We start from the raw sequence: 12,261 nt of genomic DNA, 5'->3' as shown, positions 1-12,261 counted from the left end.
TTTATGTCTCCAAAACTGAGAGACAAAAATAAAATAAAATACTGCTTTTGATTCACTTACCATGTATTTCCCTCCTTAAGTCCTTCTGCATATGGGCTCTTTTCAGTTTTCGTCAACTAACATAAACATCAAAAACAAAGTTAAGGAAAATATTTACACATAAATACATAATGATAAACTATATTGTGAAAGTTATCATCTCATCTTTCTACTACTTTTCTTGGCAGCAAATGTTGAGAGTATCGGAAGTAATTTCTCTCAGATGATCCCACTCTGTAGAGAGAACAGGCAATGATGGCAGGTCTTGACTGCAGCATTATTGATTGCTATTTATTTCTGAAAAATCACTTGGAAAAAGCTCCTTCACAATTTGAAAGGACAAAGTCAGAAAAAGATAAAAAACAGTGCTAACCTTTCAAAAATTCCAGTCAGTTCCTAACTGTAAATACCTGTCTGCAAACACGTAGACAATATGTATGGGCTCATCTGGGGTTTTTGTTTTGTTGTAACTCCTTGAGTTTACAATTAGTGGTTTGCTTCTGCCTAATACATTCAGTGTTGCTTAGGAAGCCATTTTAGACCCATCACTTGAGGAATGTTCCGCCCTTTATAAATTCCTGATAAAATATTAAAACTTCAGTAGTTGATACCCGAACAGCCCACTGACATCCCCATTAGTGTCTATTTGTGTCACCAAGCGAGAACTGAATAGTGCTAAAAGTGTTTTTATTTCTTATTTAGCCCCCCCCCCTTTTATGACAGTGTGGGTTCATATGGGCCCAATCATAACATCAAGCGACTACTCCAAATATGTATAAACTTCCATCAAAAGCAAGTCTTTCAAAGTTCATGCATCTTTCATCGTCTGTGTAACCCTTGCTCACCACTTAAAAGAAAGGACCAAAAGATTTATGATGAAGTCAGAATAAGCGTTCTTAAGAACATTTCATGTGCTGAACAGACTAGACGGCAAAGATCAAAATAAAGGCCTAACCACCAGAATAAACTCACGAGACATGTCTCTAAAGTGCAATCAGATGGCCCTATCTTTCCCTCACACACTTGTGGTAGCATGACTACCACTGAGTCAACCAAAACCCATAGAAGAACCCTCCAAGCATCGTGACCTTGAATTTGATATTTGTGTGAGGAAATCCATCCTTTCAATTCAGCATATGATTGACAGAGCACCCTCTTGGCGAAAAACCTTGTAACTAGGGCTGTGCACACCAAATTTTCACTTCAAATGTTGACCTTTTGACAACTTTTTGCTGAATCATTGGGCAAATTATGCGACAATTGATTATGCCTGCACACATACAGGCATGATTTAGGCTAGTCGATTGGGGCTGGGCCAGCCCAGAGCTTCACAGTCACCTAGAATGACTTGTCTTGGGCTGAGAAGTTTCAGAGCTGGCCTTCAAGATGACAAGGCCCAGGGGGAAAGAGTTTAGATAGTCCCGAAGGGCTGTTTATGGGAGCCCCCTGACTTGAGTGAGCCAGTCTTCCTTTACATGTGGTTGAGGATGGGGCCACTGACACATGATCACTGTGTTTAATGGGAGACAGACTCCTTATCTGTGTAGAAATGTTAGGAAAGATATCAGAGAAGCCTTTAAACAGCTCCATTTTTTTTTAAATGGTGTAAAACCAGCCATGCTATTCCAGGATACAATATCCCCCCACTCCAATAAACGCCAAACATTTTCCTCACCATTGAAATATTGTCCTAAAGGCCCAGGTATATATATATCTGTTTCTCTCCATCTCAAAGCCTCTTCCAATGTCTTTCCTTCTTTCTTTTCATGGTTGGAAGCTCAATTTGTTTCATGCAATACTGTGCAGATTTTTTTGCATGGGGCGAATGTCCTTTTTTTGCTGCTGGTCAACATTTAAAGAATATGTATAGTTACTGTAAGTGAGTTTAGGTACCCCCCCCCCAAAAAAAACCCCTCTCCTGATAGTGTGTGCCCCTGTGAGCTCTGGTTTCTGTCAATATCCTTCTGTTTCTTTGTGGAGCTTGCAACTGTTCAGTGCTTATCCTCATTACAAGTTGACCTAATTCTAGTAGGACATGATTTGTACAATTAGAGCCATTGTATGGCCTCCTTTCAAACACCAGTGTGTTTGGGACTTCCGGTCAGCGCCAGCGTTAATGGCGGACTCCCCTCCGAACTCCGGAGGGAGTCTGCTTCGCGGGTTCGGGTCCTGCCGCTACGGCGAAGCGGGGACCCTCAAAAATCGCAGGCGGTGAAGCCTGGGAGAGAGTAAAAATTGTAGCTGCAAGACTTTCTGGGGTTTTCCCCACACCCTAAGCTGCATTATATAAGCATTGCAACTGGATTCCCTCTGAATTATTTTATAACAATTGCTCCACCCTGTTGAGAAGCAGAAGCAACTCACTGGGTCGGGTGGCGTTGTTGTGCAGAGAAGTCAGTGTGGTGTTCAATGGTGTGCGGTGAAATTTGTTTTAGGGGATGTGGTGGGAATGTAAAAAGGTGAAATGCTTCTGGGAGATGATATATAATGAGTTGAAAAAAATGTTGAAATATACATTTCTAAAGAAACCAGAAGCATTTCTATTGGGCATTGTGGGGAGTGATATAAATAGAAAGGAATGTAAGTTCTTTTTATACGCAATAACAGCAGCAAGAATATTATTGTCCCAAAAATGGAAGCAAGAAGAGTTATCGTCGATTGAAGAATGGAGGATGAAGTTAATGGACTATGCAGAATTAGATAAACTAACAGGAGGGATTCGAAACCGGCGAGACCAGAAATTTACGGAAGACTAGAGTAAATTTATGGACTATTTGAAAAGTAATTGTGAAGAACAGACGATGTTTGTAGGGTTGCAAGAAGTTTTGTGAGGAGTATTATTAGAAGTATTGTAAAAATGGATAAGGGGGAGGATGATTTGTTAAGAGATGTTTTTATTTATTTATTTACGGCTATTAGCCCATAAATGTTAAGAGATGTAAAGCCAATATAAAGTTAAGAAGTGGTTAAAACGGTGGATCATCAGAGGTGCTGATGGAAGTCCAAAAAGATTGTATAAGTGATAAGTTTTGTGGTACATTTTGTAAGTTATATGTTAAAATTAATAAAAAATATTATAAAAAAAGGAAATTTGTTTTAGGGGAAGAGTTTGGGCCAGAGGTTCCAGCTTGTGAGGGAGATTGGGTGGGGCACAATGCACGTGCAACTTCATGATGTCATGCTCGTGAGCATGGTGCCTCCTTCCCTAGGTTGGACAGAAACTTCCCGGATTTTGGGAAGGAGGTGCCAGGGCTCTGACAGGATGCTGCAGCCCTTCTGCCTCCTTCCCAAAACCAGGTGGGCTTTAGGAAGTTGGCAAGAGAGCTCTTGGACCCGTCAGAGCATCGTGTCTCCCTCCCTAAGCCGGGCAGAAGCTTCCCGGGCTTTGGGAAGGAGGTGCCCAGCTTTAATACTTTAATGCTCTAATTTACCAGGAACATTTAGGGGGCTAGCCTAGTTCCCCATGTCCACTGACCACACACCGTTGGTGGTGCCAATGCACTGATGAAGGCAACCTGCCATTTTCGCTGGTGTCTTTGCACTGTGTTGGTCTCTCAACTGCCCCGCCCTTTGTTCTGCCCTCCTGGCAAGCAACAGTGATCTACCTAATTGGAAGCTGGTATAGAGGCCAAGTGCATATGGAAGCAAATTATCTTGTTTCCTCTCTATAGTTTACTGCAGGGGAAGGCAGTTGGCCAGACTTGTATATATGCCAACAGAACTTACTAGCCTGCAGAAATCTTTACTAGCTTGCAACAAGGCTTCCGTGTTGAGTGCAGGTGAACGCAATCCCATCCTCCGCAGCTCACAGGAAATGCAAGCTTTTGACTCCTTGGCAGGTTGTGTTTTTTAAAAGAGGGGGCAGAGAATCCAGTGTTTCTGTGCTGGTTGCAGAGAAATTGACTTTCTTTCCTCTGTGGCTGGCTTAGGAAACCAGCAACTTTTCTGAACTCCACCGGCCCTCTCATTCACCTCCAAACAGGGATGGGGAATCTGGAGATGCCTAGGTTTGAACTGGAGACTGTCTATATGCAAAGCAGAAGCCATTCCCCAAACTCTTTGCTGCATAATTCCCATAGCTCTAGCTGTTTTTAAGACTTACTGTATCAATGAGAAGCAAGCAGGCAATCAACACTTGGAGCATCTACACATATACATTTGGTTGCAGTGAACATAAGAGCAAAACAAGCAGGCAACAGAAAACCTCCCACAAATATATCATCCACAACACACAAACCAATAAACACTAGTCAAGCGAAAAGGGAAAGGGGATTACTCAGTCTGTAAGGTAAAGGTAAAGGGACCCCTGACCATTAGGTCCAGTCGTGACCGACTCTGGGGTTGTGGAGCTTTATTGGCCGAGGGAGCTGACTAAGCCGCTTCTGGCGAACCAGAGCAGCGCACGGAAATGCCGTTTACCTTCCCACTGGAGCGGTACCTATTTATCTACTTGCACTTTGATGTGCTTTCGAACTGCTATGTTGGCAGGAGCAGGGACCAAGCAATGGGAGCTCACCCCAGCACGGGGATTCGAACCGCTGACCTTCTGATCAGCAAGTTCTAGGCTCTGTGGTTTAACCCACAGCGCCACCCGCGGCCACACTTCACTCTATAAAGTCACCTAATATTTGTTTACCTTTGTTTTGATTTTGAATAACTTCATTTTGCTGCCAGTGATGGCACTATAATATAGAATGTTAGAAAAAATTAATTTCCCAAAATGCCAAGAGGAGATTTCTCTAGGAACCCTAAAAAAGTAAGAAAAGCTGCTCTGAAACAGACCAAACAAAGCCCACCAGCAATAGCCCTGTTTCATGACTCATCTCACCCCAATCCCAAAACAGCTAGTATTCAGTAGCAAACTGCCTCTGAATCTATAGCTAAGATGATCACAAAGGACAGGTTCACTTCATCTGGGAGATCAGATTTTTCTTTTTTCTTTTGTCAGAGCATATTCCAAAAATTACTCGCTGTATGCTTCTCCCTTGCCAGGCACTGACAAAATAGCGTTTTCACCAGCAAGCTGGTTTAGAACTTTTTGAGGTTTTAATAGCTTTTAAGAACTCAACTGTAGCTATTGTGTTGTAAATTCTTTAGCGGCATGTGTGGGATGTGCTAGCAAATTCTTGCAAAGAGACCTTTCTCTGGAGGTTTTCAACCCGCTTGATTTAGAATGAGCAGGATTTTACAGTGTCAATAACCCCCCAGCTGTTTGCAGAGCCCTGTCCTGGCGATGGGAAGACATTGTAGCCTGAAATCCATATAAAGCACGAACTTTTTCTTTGATGATCAAGCTCACACAAAAGGATTGCATGCAATGTTAGCTAGATTTGCAGTAGCTCTCACTTCGTAAAACGAACAGTGGGGCAAAAGCTTTATTAGAAATATTTGTGTGTGTGTGTGTGCGTGTGCAATATTTTACATCTCATGCAAACATAGTAAACTAAAAAGGCCTGTTTCCAGTGACTGAGACCAGCAGTGTAGCTTGCCCATGGGGGCAGGGTGAACTGCGTGGCGCCTCTCTGCCACCTCCCTCTCAGCTGTAGGGCAGCTGAAGGAGAGGCGGAGGGCAGATGCAAGTCCCATGCTGCCATTTCAGGCAGCACGGAGCCTACAGGCCCCCAAGCCACCATGTCACTCCCAGGAGAGACGCATGGCTCGGACACCTTCAGGCCCCATGGTAAGTGCCAGCCCCTGCAGTGTGGAGCCCAGTGCCAGCCACATTTTGTTACATTTGTTAACTGAACTAAAAAGTTTAGTGAACCCATTTTTTTAAACAAACACAAACAAACAAACCAAAACTCATATTTTTGTCACTCCCCTCCGTGATGACACCTGGGGTGTCCCGCACCACCTGCACTCCCCTTCCTCCGCCACTGGCTCTTCTTGTATGCTAGGTAAGTGGGGTATCACTTATCAGCACAGGAGCTTGTTTCTTGCAGTTGTACTCACACAGCACCACTCCACATCAACAGTAGGCTGCAAAATAGCGAAACGAAGTAAACAATTTCATTCATAAGAAATTCCCACCGTGAAAAAAGGGTTTTAAGTGCTTATGCTCACAGTGTTAAGCAAATAAACTAGAAAATAACACTTGCAGCTGTAAGTATCTTATTTTTCCATCTTTTAATAATTTTAATATGTGGGATGGGTGACAATAAATTTTCCACGCCGAGTACCACCTGACCTTGCTATGCCACTGCCCCTCAGCTCTTCAGTTAGGCTCTGAGTGCAAAGCCAGCCTTTCTCCTTGCCTCTTTTCACAGCAGCACCCCCTTGCCTCAGGCCTCTGAGAAAGAGAATTTGGGGTTTCAGTTCCCTCCAGTCTCTGGTTCATCTCCCCCCCAACCTGGACAAATACAGACGCCTTCCCTGGGGAGTCTCTCCTTGCCTTGGGAAAAGGCGGGCGGCAGCACCTGGTAAACTGGGTGGCAAGCTGGACTCCGGCCTGATTCACTGCAGGACAGTTTGGGAGAGAAGGGGAGACAAGCCGCCACATCATACAACCATATGTCTGGCAACGAAAATCCACCTCTTTATTTTATATCTATTAAAATTTTATATTTAATTCTCAGTTTCTTCCCTTGCCAGACAAAGCTGCTCTGAGCCTGGTTTTGGCCGGGGAGGGCGGGGTATAAATAAAAAGTTGTTGTTGTTGTTGTTTAAACCTAGAAACATATTTTTGCCATTCTTTGAAGCCTCTTGTTCTGCCTACTATTGGAGTGGTTTGGAAAAAAAATAGAATTTGGGGCAAAATATATTCATTTTTATAACTAAAATTCTTCCCATTAGAGAGAGTTTCATTCTTCCCCATAACTCAAGGTTTTTTCTTACATCTTTTCATGTCTTTACATAATTGTCTTGAAATATATTGGAGTTTTTCACTGTTAACCATATTTCCAGATACTTCACCTTTTTCTCAGTTGTCAGCCCACTGGCCATCTGCCAATCTTTTTTTGCCTGTGCATCCATATTTTTCACCAAAACCTTAGTTTTGGTTGTTTTAAGATCTACACTTTTTTAAAAAAGATTTTTTATTAGGAATTGTAACATAACATTTTATCAATAAAACATATCATCCTCATTTCCCCCCTCTATTTTCCCCTTCCCCAAAAATAGGAAACCCCCCTTCCCGCCACCCCCCAGACTTCCCTCAGCTCCTCTCTCTGGTTTTTCCATACTTAGAATTTTCTGCATATTATAAAATTGTAAAAATCCTTAACCTATCTGTCTATATGTTATTAATAATAAATTTGTGAATGTTTATTCAAAACCTGCCAAGGAGTCCAGTTCATTTTGTTGTTTATTTAAATACTTTGTAAAAGGTTCCCATTCTTCTTTAAAGTCACAATTGTCCTTATCACGTCGTCTGTATGTTAATTTCACCAATTCCGTATAGTCCATCAGTTTCTCTTGCTACAGTTCTTCAGTCGGGGTTTCTTCATTCTTCCATCCTTGTGCTATTAAGACTCTTGCCGCCGTTCTCACGTACATAAAGATATTCTTAAATTTCCTTGGCAGGTCTTTCCCTAAAATCCCTAACAAAAATGCTTCAGGTTTTTTGACAAATGTTAATTGGAACATTTTCTTCAACTCATTATATATCATTTCCCAAAGTTTTCTAATTTTACTGCAATCCCACCACATATGGTAAAAAGTCCCTTCTTTTTCCTTACATTTCCAATACATGTTTGAACTGGTTTTATACATTCTTCCTATCTGTACTGGTGTTGCATACCATCTATACATCATTTTCATATACCGTATTTTTTGCACCATAACACTCACTTTTTTCCTCCTAGAAAGTAAGGGGAAATGTCTGTGCGTGTTATGGAGGGAATGCCTACGGGTGGCATGCCTACGGATTTTCCTCCTCTAAAAACTACGTGCGTGCTATGGTCGGGTGCGTGTTATAGAGCGAAAAATACGGTGATTTTCTTTCAACAGAGAGCAATCTGTAAATTTTAAATCAGTTTTCCATAATCTTTCCCAGTCTTCAAACATTATATTGTGACCTGTATCCTGTGCCCATTTAATCATTACTGATTTTGTTTCCCATTCTAACAGAATACTATATGCACCTTTCAGCAGCTTCAACTTCCCTTCTACAATTTCCTTTTGGAATCTGCATGTCGTATAGCTAAATCCCTTCTTGTTATCTTCTTTGTATATTTCATGTAGTTGCCAATAATGTAACCAACTCTGAAAATGGTAATAACTTAGGTACACTTCTCAATGGTTCTTCTACAGAAAACACCACATCACCCGCAAAGGCTTTTCTCTTATAATTCCCTTGGCCCACCGATATCCCCTTTATGTCAGAATTATTTCTTATCCTCTGCACCAACACCTCTAGGGCTGATATAGATTGAAGCAGTGATAGGGGGCATTCTTGCCTTGTCCCCTTCTATACCTTACATTTTTCCTGTAATGGCATTATTTACAATCAGGTTTGCAGTTTGATCTGTATAAATTGCCTTAATTCCTTTGAGGAAAATGACTCCTAATTCCATTTCCCCCCTAATAACTTAATCATAAATGACTAAAACCAAAAAGAAATTCAATAGGGACTAATCTAAGGTTCTGCACTTTGGCAGGAAGACCCAGCTGCACCAATATAAGATGAGGGATACCTGGTTTGCTAGTAGTACATGGGAAAAGGATCAAGGGGTCTTAGTGGACCACAAGCTTAACATGAGTCAACCCGAGGAGTGATGCAGCAGCAAAAAAGGCTCATGCTATTTCAACAACAGAAAAGAAGACAATAATACAATGAAATTCAAAATAGTAACAATTTATTGCACGTTCATTCAAAATCCATTAAAAACTTTCTTTCTTTCTTTCTTTCTTTCTTTCTTTCTTTCTTTCTTTCTTTCCTTCCTTCCTTCCTTCCTTCCTTCCTTCCTTCCTTCCTTCCTTCCTTCTTGTTCTGCCCAATCTCAGTCCATATTTCATGGCTACTTAAATCATCTGTCCCCCTCCTGATTCTCAGTGAGTGCCTCTTCTTCTGCCAGTCTTTGGCCAGTTGAGATGTCCAAATAGATCAGCAATTTATTCAAGGAGGAAAATCACAGCTCCTCAATGATGATGTCATCTGGATGGAAAAGAATGAAAAAGAGAGAAAATCAGTTCAGTCCTCTCCGCTTCTTGTAGCTGGAGTCAGTCTGGGTGCTTCCCTCCCAGGCCAGGTGGGAAAGGCCTGCCAGGCAGGGAGCAGGTCCTGCAGGACTCCCAGCAAGAAGACCTGGGAGGTGTGTCTTGGGCAAACAAGGGACAGGGAGTTCACTGTCCCCAAGGTGTGGGGCTTACCTTCTTTCAGATTATTTCTGAAGCACGCCAGCTCCGGACGAATTACTGTGTTCTGCAGAGGAAAGACAAATATGAGGCAGTTGACACTATGAACTCCACCCTGGATGGGTGTAAGTGAAGCAGCCCCACCCAGGAAGGATGGAAGCAACCAAAGAACTGAAAACAGGAAGGCAAAATACTTACTCTTAGGTTCGGGAATCTTCGTGAAAGGGCCAGCAGCAGGGATATACTGCTGGCCCCTAATTTCCTTTCGTCTTCACTTCCCAAAAGGGCGTAATATCGGAGGTCCTGCGGGATGAAAGAAATGGGACAGTCAGTTGGGTAAGGGACAGGGGGGCAACCCTAAAACCACTCCTGATGCTGTCAGGATACTTACAGTAAGCAACTGGAGAAGGGTGCCAGTATTGGGGGCTTCTAGGAGGAGACCCCCCAGCAGGCTTTGGAATGGCCTCTTCAGTTCCTGTGGGAAAAGAGAGAAGAGAGGTTGAGTGCTGCTGAGTTAAATTTTGTAAGAGTGTAAAAAGAAGAAAGAGCTGTGCAAAGAGAAGTTAAAGCAGAGGACATACCTCTTTGTCCTCCTCTGCGCTCCCCAGAACTGCCTCTGCTGTTCTATGGAGGATTGCGCTCACCATAGAGGGGCTGAAGTGGGGTCTCATAAAACTGGAGAGAGAAAGGGAAGAGGTTAGACACTGCCTCCTCCAAGTCTCCCTTGTCCCCTTCTCCCTCCTGCCTGACTTGCCCACCCAAAGCTCCCCCTGGAGTTCTGCCCCCTGCAGCACCGCCCAGTCCAAAGACCCCACTCACCTCAAAGACCCCACTCACCTCAACTGCTGGAGGGCCTCGAAGGCCAGGGCCAGGCTCAGGGGGCGATCCCTGAAGTACTCCAAGTGGCCAAGGATGTTCTAGAAGAGAGCAGAGGAGGAAAGTCAGCTCTTTCCGGGAGTCTCCAGAGGACGGCTCCAACCCCAAACGCCAGTCCCTCTCTGCCCCTCCCTCCCCATGGGGTCCCTCACATCACCCATCACTCACCAGAATGGCTTTGGCTGTCTCCTCCTTGGAGTACTTCAGGGTTCGGAGCCCCCTGAGCCGAGCTGCCTGGCAGTCCTGGATGATGCCCAGAAGCTGGAGCTGATCTTTGTCCAGCAGCTGAAAGGCAAAAGTCAGGCTGTCGGTTCCTTGTGGGGGGAGGGCTCCTCCACATCTGAGAGTGCAGAGTGGAGTGCAAGGGGGGGCAGGTCTGAGGGATCCCCTCCCTGCTCTCGTTTTATCCAATACTCACCGCAACGGAAGGGATGTGGATTCCCAGCACATCTGCAAAGTGAAGGACATGGGGACAGGTGAGTTCCTCCCTGAGCCCTTGCAAGGCTTTTCCAAGAGTTTTCGTCTGGATTCAAGTCCTATTACAGGAGAGGGACACTCCAGGCCTTGGGGGCCAATCCTGACCTCCTGCCCCCAGAACATGCCTCCCCAGGGAACATGCCCCTCCCGCTGACAACTGCCCCCCTGCCTTACCCCACAGCCCAGCCCCCCGATTCTCCCATCAGACTCCACAAAACGGGGTGGTTGCTGGGGGGGGAGGGGGTTCCAGATTCTGTCGCAGATAGGCGGGTTGGATCCAGCCGTCTGGCTCTGTGCATCTTTTTACTAGATGCCCCCCTAGCCCATTCCTGCCCTCCTCCATCCCCAAAAGGAGGGCCACTTGCTCACCCGACACCGCAGGCTGCTCCAGGACTTCTAGGGGTGCCACCTTCTTGCAGCTGATCAGCCGCCTTAAGCGCCTGAACCTAGAAGAGATGAGCAGAGAGAGCGACTCAGAAGCTGGCAGCCCCAATTCATGTGTGTGTGAGTGAGTGAGGAGGGGCGTCTGGCCCAATTTCTGCCATCTCTCTGCAGTTCTGTGACCTGAAAGGGCATCAGCAGAGCTGGAAACAGGCAGCCCAGAGCACAAATGGCTGGCAGAGAGAGAAAGGAGGCCCCAAGTGCTATGGGTTCAAGAACTCCAACCCAAAGGAAAGACAAGCATTGCCAGCTGTTAAAGGGCTGCTCTGCCTCATCTTCTTAGGACAGCCCTGCCCTTCCTTGGTGAGGGAGGAGACCCCTAGGAGGGTCCTCCAAGCATCAAGGTGTCCCAGAAAAGGAGCAGAACATGAGGAAGAGGGTGGAGTCTTTCTTGGAGCCAGAGAGACCCCCAGGAAGGGGGAGAAGGCCAATGTTGTAGGGCAGCTGGAGAGATGCAAAATGGAGCCAGGCAGAGGTGTAGTGGTTGGAGGGCTGGACTGGGAGGAGCTGGGAGAGCAGGGTTCAAATCTCCACTCAGCCATGAAGCTCCCTGGTACACCAGAGAGCCAAAGCTGTGGAGGGGACACAGGACTCACACCCCGCCCCCAGGAGACCAAGAGAAAGCAAAGGAATGGTACTTACAGCTTGCACATCTTCTTGATGAAAAATCCGCCCCTCCTATCTAAGCTAACTACCTATCTAAAATTCCCACCCAAGCCTGACCCCAAACTCTGATCCCACCCCCAAACCCAGCCCTAACGCTAAACCTAACCCCCACTCTAACCTTACACTTACCCCTAACTATTCTTCTATAAACAAAAGAAATATATTCAAAAATGTGCACAACTGCTCGCAAATGCGCACAAATATGCGCAAATATGCACAAATGCGTGCAAACACACACAAAAGCGCACAAATACACACAAATATGCGCAAATACGCACAAATGCGCGCAAATATGCACAAATGCGTGCAAATATGTGCAAATGCACACAAATATGCACAAATGTGTGCAAATGTGCACAAATATGCACAAATGCGCACAAATATGCAAAAAATAAAAATAAGAAATAAAAGAAATAAAAACTAAAAAATAAAAACAAACAAATAATAAAAATAAAATAAAAATAAAAA

The 12,261-nt window shown here is 44.5% G+C and overlaps 1 protein-coding gene across 1 annotated transcript; it reads right to left on the bottom strand.

The window, feature by feature from the left end:
• Positions 1-8,994: 8,994 nt before the first annotated feature.
• Positions 8,995-12,165, bottom strand: LOC310705937 (uncharacterized protein). The gene is made up of 10 exons (XM_083500929.1): positions 11,770-12,165; positions 11,056-11,132; positions 10,628-10,659; positions 10,378-10,494; positions 10,171-10,250; positions 9,915-10,008; positions 9,725-9,808; positions 9,532-9,636; positions 9,349-9,400; positions 8,995-9,133 (listed from the first exon to the last, which is right to left on the bottom strand). The coding sequence occupies exons 1-10, from the start codon at positions 11,778-11,780 to the stop codon at positions 9,108-9,110; spliced, it is 678 nt and encodes a 225-aa protein (XP_083357055.1). The 5' UTR covers positions 11,781-12,165; the 3' UTR covers positions 8,995-9,107.
• Positions 12,166-12,261: the final 96 nt, after the last annotated feature.

This window comes from Podarcis liolepis, assembly GCF_965112155.1.
Source record: "Podarcis liolepis genome assembly, chromosome: 4".
Classification (NCBI taxonomy): Eukaryota; Metazoa; Chordata; class Lepidosauria; order Squamata; family Lacertidae; genus Podarcis; species Podarcis liolepis.
This window is presented reverse-complemented; position numbering and strand designations above follow the sequence as displayed.